Source organism: Acartia tonsa, chromosome 10, assembly GCF_053477335.1.
Source record: "Acartia tonsa isolate MP-2025a chromosome 10, ASM5347733v1, whole genome shotgun sequence".
Taxonomy (NCBI): Eukaryota; Metazoa; Arthropoda; class Copepoda; order Calanoida; family Acartiidae; genus Acartia; species Acartia tonsa.
This window is the reverse complement of record NC_137269.1, coordinates 20467748-20484497: the sequence shown is the minus strand read 5'-3', so window position 1 is coordinate 20484497 and position 16750 is coordinate 20467748. Positions and strand designations below refer to the sequence as shown.

General features: G+C 31.7%; 1 protein-coding gene across 3 annotated transcripts in view; it reads right to left on the bottom strand.

The window, feature by feature from the left end:
- Positions 1-11324, bottom strand: part of LOC145329618 (uncharacterized) — a 61342-nt gene extending 50018 nt beyond the window's left edge. The window contains exons 1-8 of one of the 3 annotated variants that reach the window (XM_080173913.1): positions 11132-11324; positions 10339-10944; positions 9823-9909; positions 9364-9466; positions 9004-9057; positions 5256-5300; positions 3305-3369; positions 2506-2575 (exon numbers count right to left, since the gene is read on the bottom strand). In XM_080173913.1, the coding sequence (XP_080030039.1) occupies positions 2506-2575; positions 3305-3369; positions 5256-5300; positions 9004-9057; positions 9364-9466; positions 9823-9909; positions 10339-10370 (456 nt within the window). In that variant the 5' untranslated portion in view covers positions 10371-10944; positions 11132-11324. Of the gene's footprint in view, positions 1-2505; positions 2576-3304; positions 3370-5255; positions 5301-9003; positions 9058-9363; positions 9467-9822; positions 9910-10338 lie in introns of all 3 variants that reach the window. The other 2 variants (XM_080173914.1, XM_080173915.1) reach the window with 2 other exon arrangements.
- Positions 11325-16750: the final 5426 nt, after the last annotated feature.

Sequence of the window (16750 nt, the reverse complement as noted above, 5' to 3'; positions counted from 1 at the left end):
AAAAACGTATTTTATTACTTTTTAGGCCTGATCCTAAAAAAGCTCACATTGAACTATAGATTTAGCCCAAAAAACATGAAAATTGATTAAAAATTGACCTCAAAAATTGAATTTGAAGCAAAAGTGTCATCTTTGCAAAAAATCTTGACTACATTTTAACCTTAAAAAAATCGATGAAAAAAGGCCAAACGACCAAACAAGCGTAATAAATCATAATTAGTATAGGTGATTGGGATTAACCACAAAAAAATTCATAAAGATCGGACTATTCCTCCTATGTCAAAAATATTTTTTTTTCAAAGGACCAGAAATTTTGATTTTTTCCTCGCAAAATTTTGATTCAAAAAATAAAATTAATTTTTGTTTTGTTTTTTATCTGTTCTATTCATTTTTAGGCCTAATTCTTAAAAAGTCCATATGGAATAATAGATTTGACAAAAGAAAACATGAAAACTTGACCTTAAAAGTTGAATTTTAATTTCTTTTGAAATTACCGATTTTTCCCCCAGCGCCAACTTTGGTCATTTTTAAAAAAAATATTAACCCGATTTTAAAGCTCTCAACGGATTTGGAAAAAGCGGGCAATTTCTAGTTCAAAAAGTTTTTCAGATCAGCTCTAGGTCTTACCAATTTTTGTGTAGGTCGATCTTTACACACCTACTAAAAAATTTTTGGAAAAAAAAAATTTTTCGTCCGACTTTGAGACCCAATAAGTACCCTTAATATTCATCTCACAAAAAATTCATTTTATACTTTTTTGTAGGCAATTTAATAAGGAACAAATTTGCTTTTATGTTTTTTTCTGTCATTTGAAAGGAACATGGAGAAAAAGGTCATTTAATGAAGGTAGGTCGAAATTACCGAGAATAGCCCCTTACCGAAACTTCCCCCCCCTTACCCTACTTTTTATCATATGATTAGGTTTTTTTAAGCTTTATACATAAATTAAAGGCAATTTCTGATTCGCAGGTCTTGGAATTTCTTGAAAAAAGTGATTTTTTCCCAAAAAATTTTTAATTTTAAAAATCCTGCCAGTTTTGACAGCAGTTTTTTATACATTTTTTCTTGTCTCAAATTGGCTAGGATTGACCTACAAGGGTTGTTAAGGTGTCTAAAGATGCAAAATTACATGCCTGACAATTAACTCGAAATGATATGGGGTCTAACTCTAATATTTCAACACATTTTATGCAACAGGAATTTTGAAAATGCAAAATCTTGAATATGTACTCTAAATCTTGGAGATAGAACCCATATCCTGGGGAGTTTTTGTTAGGTCATGCAAAGAGCTTTCTATAGAAAACACCTTTCTAGCTTAATCCTAGCCGATTTGACATAAAAAATCCAAACCGCGCAAAAATCGCGAACACCCTCTTATACGAAAAAGATGCAAGGGTTTCATATGGAATTTTAAATCTTCTAGCAGTCTTTCTAATAGACATACCCCTTCTTACATGAGCCAATGCAGCTGATACATCTTCAGGCAAATATTTAAGGCGTTCCTTTGGGTGATATACTCTTCCCATTACTATAAAAATGTGTCTGAAAAATTTTTAATGTCTTTACAAATTGAAAAGCTTAGGCAACAAAACATGACATAATACAAGCAGTAAAATGACTAGTAATGTACATCACACAACAGGCAAGGCAATGATTAAAGCTTAGGTCATGCATTTAGGTATGCAGATCACCTAAATTAAACATTAGGGTATTATACAGTTATAAATACAGTAATAAAAAAAAGTAAAAAAAGTGACCGGAATAGACCCTTTTTTTGAGACGAAAAAAAAATTATGAAAAAATCAAGTTAGAACAACGCCTCCAATTGCAAACGATAAATGAATGCCATATCTTTCATTTTACAAAAACCCGGGGGTCAATAGGACTTACCATTTTTTCACAATTTTAGATTGAACATGGCCTATTTTGAAATTTTTTTTGCAAATTTTTTGCAACTTTTTGAGGGCAAAAAAATCATAGAAGGAGTGATCTGACAAAAATTTGCTGAAGTAAGAAATGAAAGTATAGGCAATAAACTACAACTTTGCTTTTCTGAAGATCTCTCGCAATCGTTTAGAACACCGTTAAAAAACGGTTTTAAAAAAGTTGGTCGAGTGACTGGAATTAGACCCCCCTACCGCATTAACCCCGCACTACCCTATTTTTTTGGGAAACACAAACTTTTTCTGAGACTATTTTTCTTTGTTAGGATAAACCATTCATTTCGCAATAAGGTACAAGTTTATCCAGGTTTGCGAGATCTTACTCAGGGATCTAAAGGATAACGACAATAACTGATAAATTATTTCTGTTGATAACAAGTAGCGGTTGAAACGTTTGAACACTCAACTTAATTAACCAACCAATCAAAATTCAATAAAAGTCTCCAAAGTTAGTAATCCAACCAATAAAAAAACGTTATTATAAAATTTTGAGGACTAGTGTAAAATACAGCCCATTGTCCCCTCCCTTCTTGAATCTTGCTACCTATTAAATAATGTTTACCTCGTTATACTGCATTGTTCCATAGGGACTTCCATTTTGTAGAAATGGCACCGTTAGCTTAAATGTATACCTAAATATTTTATTAGTCTTAGTTGTAACTTACTTAGATGTTTAAGTAACCTCTGCATTGATACAAACGTTCAAAAATCTGTCTATAATGATATGAAATAAAAAATTTGTGGGAAAATTAAGGTAACTTAAATTTGTGATCTACATCTTACTTTAGGTTGTTTTTAAGCTAGGTAGTTAATTTCTAATATAAACTAGCGGCTACGCCCCTAGCCTCTAGGGGCTTTACCCCAAGAGGTATAATTATATCTTTTATCACCTGGAGATGCCCCCACTCCACCACTATTTTGAATAATTAAAATAAAATTGGTGGGTTTTTTTTTGTGGGGTTTAGGGGTGTCCCACCTCCCAAAAAAAAGCCTAAAACCACCACAGGACCAGTAGGTATATTCCCTGATGAGTAGAATCCGATCGGTTCAGTGGTTACCGAGATCTTAAGGGACAGACGGACGGACGGACGGACGGACAGACAGACAGACAGACATCGTTCTACTTTGTATTATAGATAATAAATATCTTTTATTCCAAATGGCTTTAAATTCTATTAATTTTTTGCTGGATTTTAGCCGGTTTAAATGTCCCGTGCTATATTAATGAGAATTTCTAATGAAAAGTATGTATTGTAAAATCGGAAATTTGAGCATTGGGGGGGTCCAACTAAACACCTGAACTAAACTAATTCTTATCTGCGGAAAACACTCTATAATACAAAGCTATAATAAACTCATACCTTATTTCTTCAAGAAGTAGGATGTAGAATCCAGATGCATTTTCTAATACAGCAGAGAGAGACACCTATTACACAAAAACAGAACTATTAATTACTGTTTCAATTCAAGAAAGAGACATCTATTGAACAAAAATGCAACTTAATTTTCAAAACGGTAGAGACACGTCTATTAAACTGAAGATACCCAGGGAGTAAGGGAGGGGACAATGGATCGAATATTCAATTTTTAGGAGTCTTAGACTTTGGGGACTGGCCTAAAGGGAACATGCAAGAATTTAGCAGTTTCTAACCAATCTTGGGGACCAATTATGAATGACGTCACGCAAAATCATGCATAATCTCGCGGCAAACTAGCGCGTCAACAAAAAGATAAACAATAACAAGCAGACAGAATATTTTGATTTTGAAAATTAATTTGTAAATTGAATCATTACATTTTTTATATATAATTCTTGTTTAATGTTAATTCATTCCGATTAGTGCATTGTAGAAAGAAATTATATTAAGATTATTAGTTATTATGAGCAAAGCCTTCCTATAATTAGGTCCCGCACATTTGTACGTCCGTAACGGTTAGCTCTTTTCGTTACTTTAGACATGTTAGATGTTTCTTATTGATTTAATGTAAAGGCAAAAGATTTTTGTCTTTAGCTTAATATTTCTGTAATTAATGATCCGATTAATTTCAAAATTTTAGGGAAAATTCACGAAGTCCTGAGTTGTTCAAGGTTTGTTTATCATTAAAATCTCAAGATGGTGTTATTTTATTTTTCTGTCCTGGATGCTAGGAGCACAGCTACCAGTTATCCTAAGATATGTTACTTAAACCTTAAGATCTTTAAAATTAAGATGTACTTATGTTCTCAACTATTTTATTTATGTAGTATGAAATTTTGACGCAAGGTATCTCATTTTTATTTCGTTAAATGAAATAACTTGAGTTAAAAGTTCTGTAGGAAGGTAATTGTTTTAGTAAGTTTTGTAATATAATTATTTAAAGGCTTTTTCATGTCTAAGCTTTTTAATAAATACAATAAAAAAATTTAAGTTAAACAAGTTGTAAAAGTAAAATGGTCTGTTTCCTTAATTTTCCGAAGTTAAAATATTAACAATTATGGAAATGAATTGTAAACAGGGTTTTGATCTCTAGAATCAAAGGCTTGTAGTAAAGCATCAGTTTAAGGATGGTGCATTTCGAATTAAAAACAATTCAAAAAGTCAAAAATTTCCACTAAAGGTTGCTATATTGCAAATACTTGTTTTATCTGGAAATATCTGGGTTTTCAACCTTAAAGGGTCACAACTATAAAATTGAATTAACTGCCCATTGTCCCCTCCCTTACTCCCTGGAAGATACCGATCACAAAAAGAGCTATTTATTTAAGAATTAAACTATTCATTATCCTTATACTAAAGTAACAGGATATCTGTTTGTCTATTTGTGTGTTTGTACCGAAGGATCTCGCTAACTGCTGAACCGATCGGGTTCTCCTTAACAGGGTACCTTCGCATAGGTCCCGGGAAGGTTTATAACTATTTTGGGGGAGGGTACGACCACCATCCCAAGAAAAATTGGCCATAGAAAAAAATTCCCCCCCCCTAAAAAAAAAATATTTTTGTAAATTTTTTTAAACTAAAAATAAAAATACGGGAAGGGGGGGGGGCAACCCCCCCAAACTAATTTTTTTTTTACTTTTTCTTTTCAAATCTAAAATAATAAATTGGGTTATCAAATTCGACTCTCCTCTCTTCAAGTGCCCCTAGAGGCCTCTAGGGGGCGTAGCCGCTAGTTACTTAATAAACTACGCTCCTAGAGGCACTTGAGGTGGTGGGGTTGTTTTCTATTTTAGATTTTAAAAGAAAAAGTAAAAAGTAGTAAGAAGTTTTTCTTGGGAGGGGGGGGGGGGAGAATGGTACCCTTCTCCAAAACAGCTATGAATACTTTACTTACTTGGGCTGATGCTTTAATCTTGGCATTTTTATCTCTTGTTTGTCCCTAAATTTAAAAATTAACTTTTAAAGAATCATAATTTGGAAAAAACTTGTATCCGAAATTATTAAAATTTAGATTAATATTATTCAAAGTTAGCTTTAAATTCTTTTGCGCAAAGTCAATTCATCTTCCATTTAATCTCCCAATTTCCATGTGTTTACTCAAAAGTAGCTACATCCCTAAATGTAAAGCTTAGTTTTGATATCTGCATTCTTCTGTTTTAAACAGGGATAAGGGAAACTATAAATTAATCTAAAATCCATAAAAAAAAATAAGTTTGAGAATGTAGCTCTATTAACGAGCGCCTGGTTTATAAAATCTTTGAAATATTACAATTCAAAAAATTAATAATAAATGCTGTATTTCCAGTGGCAGTATGGCTTCGAAACTGATTGATATCCGCTGGATTAGGACCAGTTTCCCCGAAAATAAAAATTTTAAAATCAATACCAGTTTTGTTAGCCTGACCCTTTGGCCACTCGGGACTAACAAAACTGACTAAAATGTTAGAATTTTTTGTTTGAATATCCGCGGAGAGCTGTTTATGTGCGATAAATAACTATTATAGTATTATTGCAAAAGCTTTTAGTGTCGCATCTACAGCTGCCCACACAAAAAAATATATATTTTTTTTGAAATATTTAAATAAAATAATAATTGATATTATGATCATTTTTCTACTTCCTTTATTTATGTTTAAATCACACACCTAAACCCACATAAGTCCACACAATCATTCTAAAACCAACAATAAACTTGAAACATTTATATAAGGATAATTTCAGCTTATAGGACATTTAATTCTATAACTATCCACTTATCTTTCTGAAACAAAGACCAATCAGTGATAGTAGCACCCTGAAACCGACCCGATGTTTTCTCTATTTAAAGGTCAGTCTTAACAATCCCTTATCCTATTATATAAAGTAGTAAGCTTTTTTTGTCAGTAGCGATCTCCCTAACCGCTGAACCTATATGTTTCTCTTTTACATTGAAGCTTTTATTAAGTCTTGGGAAGGTTTATAACTATTTTGGGGAAGGGTATCTCCAACCTCCCAAAGAAATCAACCCTAGAAAATTGAAACTTGGCGGATTTATCCCCCTCCCCTCAAGAGCCCCTAGAGGATTCTAGGGGCGTAGGATATACTAATGAAATACCCCCCCCCCCTCACAAATATTTTTTTGGCGTTATTCTTTTTTAAAAATTTGAGTACCCCCCCAGCTCCTCGACAGAGAAAAACTATTTTAGGTTAGGTTAGGTAATAGGCTAGGGAGGATATTACCATTTTTTTTTACTTTCTTAAAATCTCAAAAATTGCCCCCAGAGGTTTCAAGGGGCATAGCCGCTAGTATCTTTATAAATCATCACTAGAATATTAGACATTCAGATTGTTTGCAGAAACTCTAATACATTTTATTACTTTCCGTTTAAAACTAGCTTATACCAACAACGAAATTAATTCGAGAAATAATCACGAAACCTATACGTGATTTTCCGCTGCCATTGGGGGGCAACACTTTGTAGAATTGACACCCTTTTTATGTGCCCCCTAAAAATCATTTTGTATTTATTTCCCTTGTTGGCTATAACATAAAGCATAGAACAAAGGTCTATTTTTGATTACTCAAATCAACTCTATGTACAACAAACAAACAAACTGAAAAAGACATGCAAACCGATAAATGCACCTTTCACAAAGTTTCATACAATAAGGCTAGAGTAAATATATAAAATAGCAGTTTTAGTAATTAAAATATATACAAACAATGCAAGGCTAACTTATTGCTGACTTTCTGGGATGTAAGGGGGGGGGGGGAGTTTTGACACATTTGCGTAAACAGTGAGTATAGGCTTTATCTTTGGTCTGAGAGGATAGGTTATTAGGGATAAAATCATTCTTATATGATGGATTTTCCCAAGTTTAAAGATTTTTTGGATAGGCCTCCAAGTTCAGGAGCTGCGGTCCTCCAGGTCCTCTCTTTACAGGTAAATTTTTTTTTTTTTTTTAAGAGTTAGAAGTCAACGTATGAAACAAAATATGCATTTTTTTCTTCAAATATGTGAATAACATTCAAAAATATGCATATTTTGTTTCATAGGTTGACTTCTAACTCTTCAAAAAAAAATTTATTTTTTAAATTTTTACCTGTACAGAGAGGACCTGGAGGCCTGCAGCTCCTGAACTTGGAGGCCTATCCAAAAAATCTTAAAACTTGGGAAAATTCATCATATAAGAATGATTTTATCCCTAATAACCTATCCTCTCAGTCCAAAGATAAAGCCTATACTCACTGTTTACGCAAATGTGTCAAAACTTCCTCCCCCCCCCCCTTGTACAAAACTTTTCATTAATAACCATAATCTTTCTACACATGAGGAAGAAAAGTGAATTGTACAAAAACCACACCACAAAAAATAGGATAATGTGAAAAGTATAACACAAAACAAAGACTTTACTGAAATGAATTAAGTATGCGAATTGAACATAACTTACAGTTTCCTCTTAAAAACGTAATGTAACAAAGCAAATAACTTTACGGTATAGTGATGAAATTTTGGCATGTCTCAAAAAACGCCATCGTAAAACACGCTATTTAATTATATCGTTTGTTTGTTTGCTTGTTTAGCTTACTATTATGAAACTTGATTCTAAATCAAACATTAATCATATGTTGTGTGAATTGTTCATTATCTCATTTTTGTAAAGTCTGTGCATGATCACCCAAACAACAAAACATTAGAATCTTCTGTTTTATCCATTCAATCAAGAAAAGTATTTGGAATTGCAGTAATTAATCTAAACTAAACAACTCAGTGACAAGGAAACATATTCCAAGGTTTCAATATATTTAGATTTTGTACAGATTTTGTGAGAAATCAAAACTTTATATTCAAGACATGTGAAGAACAAGATAGATTATTTACTAGTATTACTAAATGGAATAGTTATTTCCAGTATCGCTACGAAACCGATTAATATCCGGTGGATTAGAACCGGTTCTCAGCAAAGCTGTAAGTATATAATAGGATGCGATAAATAACTTTTATCGTATTTGATAATATTGATTATACTGAAATAGATATTACAAATATTCTGGCAATGTGCGATCACATGGTAATAAAATCCCCTTTCCCCTTCGTGGACGAAGAAGGTAGAAATTACCTACAGTTTTTGCTGTGAGAATACTACCTATATTGACAGAATAATAAGAAATCTATGTTTCTGTATGTGCAATATTACAAAAATGTGATACATCATTTTTCGCATTTTAAACAAAAATGTATGAAAAATCAATACTTGAATATGCATTACGATAAAGTTTCCTATATCCTAATACATATTCCAGTATTAACTTTTGATACAGTAATATATGAATTATCGTTTTAAATTCGATAAAAAAAAACTTTACACAAATTTAATTTCAGAATATCTTTCACTACTCTGGAAACAATCCATCTCTCTTTCCTTACATTTAGTTTCAATGTAATACTTTAAACAAATTACAAAATGGGAGTAAGTACCATTTTTATCCAGAGATATTTCTCTGTAACTTTACTTTTTAAATCAGTAAACTGTAGCGTAACATGAGGCCTATCCGCTTTGGAAAGGTTCTGGGCTATTTTTTGCCACCTTCTTTTCCCTTTAAATACAGAGCAGCTATATACTATGGGTCCAGCCGCTAGTATAATTAGAAAGTAAAATACCTGTAAATGATTAATAAAATTCTTAAAGCAGGAATTCCATAACATTTGTTCTACCTAAATGACAAAAAAGATTCAAATTTCCCTAACTTGAAAAACAAGGAATTTAAAATAGTTATTAACAAAGCACAGAAATACATTTGTTTGTTCTTTAATTTTATATTATTTTAAACATGGAACTCAACAAAACATTTGATTACAATTATCAAAATTCAAAAACAATTCATAGTTGTTCCTAATAAAACCGTGGTGGATCAAAATTTTTGTTGTTAATTTAACTATATTAAGCACAAAAAAGTGCGCAACAATACTACTGGAAGGTGCTTTACATCACTTGCTCTCATTTCAAAATATAAACTATACCTTTTTCTCTAAAGCATAATCTAAATCTGATATCAAAATCTTCCTAAATAATCTCAACAATTCTTGTTGGGTACTCCACGTTTCTGGGTCTTCATACAATTTTCTAAAAAAAATATAAGCAAAAATAAATTAAATACAAGAATGTGTATTTGCGTAGACAATAGTGCATAGGGATGAAATACAACTATAAGAGGGAAAGGAATGTTTTGATATGAGTAAAAAGCCCTCAAATCCGAGGGATATTTCAAATTCAGATGTCAGACTTACATTCCTAACTGGAGCTTACTAAGGGGGGGGGGGGGGGGAGGTTCTGACACTTTTGCCTGAATAGGCTTTGTCTTAGGACTGAGAGGATAGGTTATTTGGCAAAGAAGTTTCCTCTTGGGATGTAGTTTCCCTATAATTAAATATTTTGTATTTGGTTCAGGTACTGCAGGCCTATTACTCAGCTTATAATACCTTCTACTTTCCAAATATTTTGCAAGATCTTCAGCTTTCTTCAACAGCTGTGGAGTTTCTGCCAAGTTGGACAGCTTTTGATCACCTGTTAAGCAGGTCAGGAATGTTTAGTTTTTGTTAAAATTAAATTGGTTGTGTTATACAAAGTGCCTGTTGAGCACTGATAACACCACCTAGGTAATTTCCTCTAATAAATATTTTTTTCAATTTTGAAAAAGAATAGTTTTAAGAGGAGAACGCCATAACCTAAACTAACTAACAAACGGTGGTTGGGGGTTAGGCTCAAAAAGGTACTTTGTGTAAAATCGAAAAAATGTTTCATGTGTAACTGAAGGTGGGTAGGTATTAGCTTTTTTGGGTGCTTTTCCTCACAGTACCTCTAGCTGGAGCACTAGACCACCATAATTCAAAAATAAGTTTTTTCCTTTTTTCCTGCGGTTGAGGCTTAATCGCCATCGTCATCTCTGTAAATTATAATTATAAATAAATAGGTATATAGAATTGACAAACATTCCTTTCTGTAAACCTGACATATTGTCTTGTTCCATTTTACTTTTTCTTAATAAAATTACATTTTTTTTTTGACAATCTGAAAACACCAACGACAATGTAAGTTTATATTACTTTTTAATACAATTCAAGTTACTACATATATTTCTGTTATCAAGACTAGACTGGTAAATCACATTTAATAGATTTTTTTTACATCACAAATTTACATAAATAATACAAACTAAGGATACATTATACAATAACTACTAACATTTCATATAAACAGCAAGGACAATAACGTTTAATAAGGGCAAAATTTGGTTAAATAATAGCAAGTTAATAAGGACAATAAAATTTTTTTGGAGAAAAAACATTCTATTTGTGCTAGTATTCGATATTTTGTTCACCCGTTGACCACTTAGCAATTTAAAGGTAAGTCCAACAAGGAACAGAAAATAGAAATCTGAAGTTGATTGTAATTTTAGACATAAATTGTCGCTGGCAAAAAAATTTACTTGTTTGTGATTGTTTAAATTGCATTGCACAAAAACGAGATCAATAAATTAATTATAAATGGCAAGTGTTACAAAATTAAAGCTTATTTGTCAGGGGAATGATTGATTTTGCATACTTTGGACGATCACTGATTTTGGATATGATTTAAAGCAAAATATATAAAAAATTTTTATGTTAATTTTCCTTTCATTTACTTTAAAGATAGTTCAAATATCATTAGAAAATTGACAAGTTCCTTTATTTTATACAAAATAAGGACATGTTTTGTTTTTAATATCAGTGATTTCACAAATCGCTTTACATGTTTCCCATTTCTTAAGGTAAAATACAGGAAACCATTTTTTTCAGTGGCAAAATCTTGTATTGAATATTTTTATATAAACATACTTTATGGACTAATATTTAAAAGAGGACTATCCACGAACAAGGGCAAGTGATTCTAAGCATCTTCCAGCATTGACCCGTAGTATTTTTATTAGTAAATATACTAGGTTTATGTTTAATATTTGCTTTATCGACTAAAAAGTTAGGTTTCACCATGGTTTTATATGAAAAAAACTTTGAAATGTTAAGCATTATTTGGTGCAATATCATCGAATGTTTTGATGAGTTCAAACTGTTGTTTAATAGCTTTGACATAAAAGTATATTATTGTGATTAAAAATGTATATTTAGAAAAAGGGTTGGTAACTTGTAAACAGTTTAATTAATGTACTTTTGCAATTTACAACATTTGATGCTTTTCTGCAGTGTTATTTTATTTTGTTCTTTGAACTCAACAAAGCATTTGATGATATTGCTTTAAAAATTGATTTACATTTCAAAGTTTTTTCATATAAAACCATGGTGAAACCTAACTTTTTAGTCGCTAAAGCAAATATTAAACATAAACCTAGTATATTCACTAAAAAAATACTATGGGTCAATGCTGGAAGATGCTTAGAATCACTTGCTCTGGTTGTGGATATTCCTCTTTGACTAATCTGACAAGACGATTATATGTTTAGACTTTACAATATACATGACTAGATATTCTATTTTGTTTTCAAAGTAATCATTTCAATACGTGAATACATTTTAAGATACAAATTATATTATTAAAGCGTGTAGCAAAAATGCTTAGTAAAAATAAAATACAATGTGGAATGTTTCTGACAGTGACAGCTACAAAAATATATGATTGTGGATTGATAAGTTTTATCTGTTTCTGTATAATATTCTTCTTTATCTTTGCACAGAGCCAATCACCTAAATGATAAAAGTCATTTATTAAAAACAATTTTGTGTCTATTAAGGCTTTAGATAATAAAATAAGTGACAATAATGAAGTGTAAATGAAGGTTTACCTTGGCTAGTATAAGAGCAGCACAAGTGACTATGGAAACAGCTGTAAGGTTTACCTTGGCTAGTATAAGAGCAGCACAAGTGACTATGGAAACAGCTGTAAGGTTTACCTTGGCTAGTATAAGAGCAGCACAAGTGACAATGGAAACAGCTGTAAGGTTTACCTTGGCTAGTATAAGAGCAGCACAAGTGACTATGGAAACAGCTGTAAGGTTTACCGTGGCTGGTATAAGAGCAGCACAAGTGACTATGGAAACAGCTGTAAGGTTTACATTGGCTAGTATAAGAGCAGCACAAGTGGCTATGGAAACAGTTGTAAGGTTTACCTTGGCTAGTATAAGAGCAGCACAAGTGACTATGGAAACAGCTGTAAGGTTTACCTTGGCTAGTATAAGAGCAGCACAAGTGACTATGGAAACAGCTGTAAGGTTTACCTTGGCTAGTATAAGAGCAGCACAGGTGAATATGGAAACAGTTATAAGGTTTACCTTGGCTAGTATAAGAGCAGCACAAGTGACTATGGAAACAGCTGTAAGGTTTACCTTGGCTAGTATAAGAGCAGCACAAGTGACTATGGAAACAGCTGTAAGGTTTACCTTGGCTAGTATAAGAGCAGCACAAGTGACTATGGAAACAGCTGTAAGGTTACTTCTTGTCATCAAACTCGACTCTTCTCGAGTTAGAAGAACCTAAAATATTAATTGAGTTTCAAAACTAAGTATCAAATATAACAAAAAATTTAACACCGTTAATATCTTCAAAGCCTATTATCTATTCTTATTTATTTTAAAACATAAATTGTCTAAAAATATTCTCAGTACTAAGGGTGTAGGTATCATACTTTTAAGTTTCGAAAGAAAATTTTAGGCTTAATGAGCTACATATATGTAGATATATTTGTCTATGTTTAATGTTTATAGGTACAGGGAAAAAGATCCTTTAAATCGCATATTTTTTTAAAAGCCTGTAATTTATAAAAATATGTAAAAATACTAAATATTTGAACCTGCATAAGGTACTCAATAGTATTCATCCTGGCATGAACCTGTTGAAAATTATCCTCTATGCTACCCAGTCTAGCAACCATGTGATCCAGGCTGCTTGTCATCATTTCTAACCTGTTTCATTTCATTTATACCTTAGGGCATAATCTGAGATACAAACAACGAAGCCCATATCATCCTGTTGTGACGTAATAAATTTCGGGAAAGGGAAAGGAGAACCAAATTTCTCCCATCTCCTTTGAACACATTTTCTTCCGGGCCCTTCCCTTCTCCCATCCCGAAATTTATGACGTCACAACAGGACAATATTGGATTTGTCATACAAACTTACGACATTTTTCACATCCGGACTATCATAAATTAAAATGATGAATTTTTTTTATAGAATTTAGTCCGAAAGTTAAAATAGAAAATTTTAGCTGGTTTTCCAATATATTATGTGCGGCGAAACTAGCTTGTAGCCCACAGAATTTAAGGTTAATTGAAATATTATTGGGGGGTAATATAAAAATTAATTATCTCTCTCTATTTATAAATCTTATATATTATATACTCTCATGAAAAAGCTTGTAATAATGCTTTAGTTCGTTTTAAACAAATCTAACAGTTTTAATTTATGGACCAGTCAAATCAAAATGGATAAGGTATAAATTCCTTGATGTTAAGTGTGTCAAATTTGAGTTGACCATCTCCACCTCTCCTTCCAGTCTCTGCATTAGAGAATGATTGTAACTAAAAAAAGAGAATATATTTTGTATTAAAAAGATTTATACCTAGGTACCAACTCATTGTTTTAAGAAGTTTTGAACAAAGAAAATCATTATTTAAAAAAAAATAAACAAAAAGGTGACATTATTGTAAACCATTGAAGACATGCTCATTTTAAAAGTTGTATAAATAAATATTAGAAAGCTAAATCTTTTTCTTGACTTTATGCATACTACTACTAAACCTTTCCTACAAAAGTATGTTCCTTATCTATGATACAAGTGATACAAGGTGCTTCATACCTGTGGGCCTGTTTATCCAAAGGTCTCATGAGTATCCTACTTGGTTGTGATCCTCCAGAACTATACACCACTAACTCCTCCTCTGGGTAGAGTGGGGTGGAGGGCAGGGATGTTGTAGTAGCCCCTCTATCACCCCTTGTTGGTGGGGGCAGCATTGGGGATTGAGAGTCCTCGCTTAAAATAAAAGACTTTCATCAATAGGTGTATCATTTTAAAATGTGATGCTTTTCAATAGTCAGGGTCTGTACGAAAGTCACAACGAAGAAACAGTAGGTATTTTGAATTAAAATGTCTTATGGTTATAAAACCATTTTTTTTGTGAGGATTATTAACAATTCAAGTTAAACTTAAAATGCTACTCTTAATGTGTCAGCTACAATTGCATATTGATTTTTTAAATTAAAACTTGTAAAGTAGGTAATTACCTATTAAGCTCATCACCAATGTAATAAGATTCCACAGACCCGTCCCTTCTCATTATCTGACTTATTCTTGGTCCGGCGTTATTCTTGTTTGATACCTAGTTTTTTCATAATTAAAGGGGACTTTGCACTAACGAGATCAAGGGTTCTTAGTAAACTACAGCATTAATTTAGACCTTTATGGTCTATATTCAATGTTCATTATTTTGATAATAACAAAAAATATATGAAGTAACAATTTCTAATTATTTTCAGTTTAATAAATAAAACGGGTTGCTTTAAATATCATCAAATGCAAGGACACAAGAACATCACTGTCGTCAACAGGTAAAACATGATTTTTAAGTCCATGTTTTTGCCTATTATTGTATATTTTGATAATTCACCTTGACTTTGTTTAAGACACCATGAAATCAGCAAAGCATTTCATGCCTTAAGAAAAAACTTGGTTTAAAATGTAATTTCAATCAAAAGATTTAACCTTGTTAGCTAAACCTTGCCTGAGCATGGCCTTATACAGGCACAAAATCAACATATCGTTTGTATTGTAAGGGAATAATTTATCTGCAACACTGCACTGGAGGACAGATACTCACCTACCTACCTAAAAAATTTAGAAATACTAGAATTATTTGTCAACTTACCCCACCAATTTGAACCCTATTGATCCTGGTTGGCCTGGCATCCTGTCCATCAGGAGAACTTTCAGAGCTGGTACTCTGGAGACAATTGTCCTGCCCATCAAATTCACCTGTAATATCAAGTTTACACAGAGGTTCTGATTAAGAAATTCTTTTAGATGTGTTTGATTTTATCTTGTTTACACATATTTATACTACAAAAAAACAGAAAATTTTTACCTTTTTAGATTCAGATAAAGTAAAACAAAACTTAACACCTACTCTTGTAATTTTTGAAATATATAATTTATTACTTATTGATAAATTAAGATTACCTAATCATTAACTATACTTTAACTTAAACCATCATTATATTCATCGTATGTTGTTCTTGTACCTTGATTATCATGAATTGGTGTTTCTTGGGCATTTTCCATCGAGTCTTCAAATATTTCATCATCTGATTCCTGGAAATATTTAGGAATATTCAATAATATTAGGGATTACAGAAAATGCATCGGAAGAAAAACTATTTTACACAAGGATCTTAGGGAATAATACAATGGACAATAAATTGACACACATGCCCAAGAACAATTAACAAAATTAACCCTTCTGTAGATTCAAATTATCTAGTGATTGAAAAGTTTTGGCACTAATGGTTTGGAACCAACCAATCAAAATTTAATAAAATATCAAAAGTTTTAAAAGTTATCAAATAAGATAATGTGATTATAAAACTTTGGGTACCAGTGTAATTAATAGTCAAATGACATCTCCCTTCCCTGATTTTATACAAAATTATCGCAAGTCAAAAATAATGATATATTACATTCATTAATATCATGTTTTGATTACCTAGCAACCATGAATAAAATTGATGCAAAAAGATGTTAGTATATTTGCAGGGAAAAGATTGGCAAAAGATTATTCAATTTTTTCAGTTCCATTATTCCTTAACTTAACTTTTTATATGAGCGATAAATTAAGATTTTAATTCATTTTTTTCTAAAAATAGATAAATTCTTAAATAAAAAAGCGAATAGCTTGTGATAAGTAGATGATATTCAATAAAAATATAAAATTTGTGTGGAACTTTCATATTTGATTTGTTTCAAGAATAATTTTTTGGTCTAAAAGATTTTTTGATGCAATTCCAATATAATAATCTTTTGAATTATACATACGTCCCCTTACCTCAAGATGAGATGAATGGCTAGAGTTGTGAATGACTGTTTCTGCAGTTTTACTTGATTCATCATCATCAAAATCCGTCTCCTCCAACTCATTGATTTCTACTGAGGACTCTCTGAATAAAAAAGAATACTTCTAAAATAGGGATAAGACAGGGGAGGAAAGCAGAGCCTAATTGGTCCCCCAGTTAGCAGGATCTTATGCTTTATCAGGACAGTTCCACATTGTTCTTCTTTGTATTAATAAAAATTTTATTTAGAAAATTAATTCATAGTTTTTCTTACCTGTGATTTACAAAAGTGTGTTCATCTCCTTCGTCTAAGCTC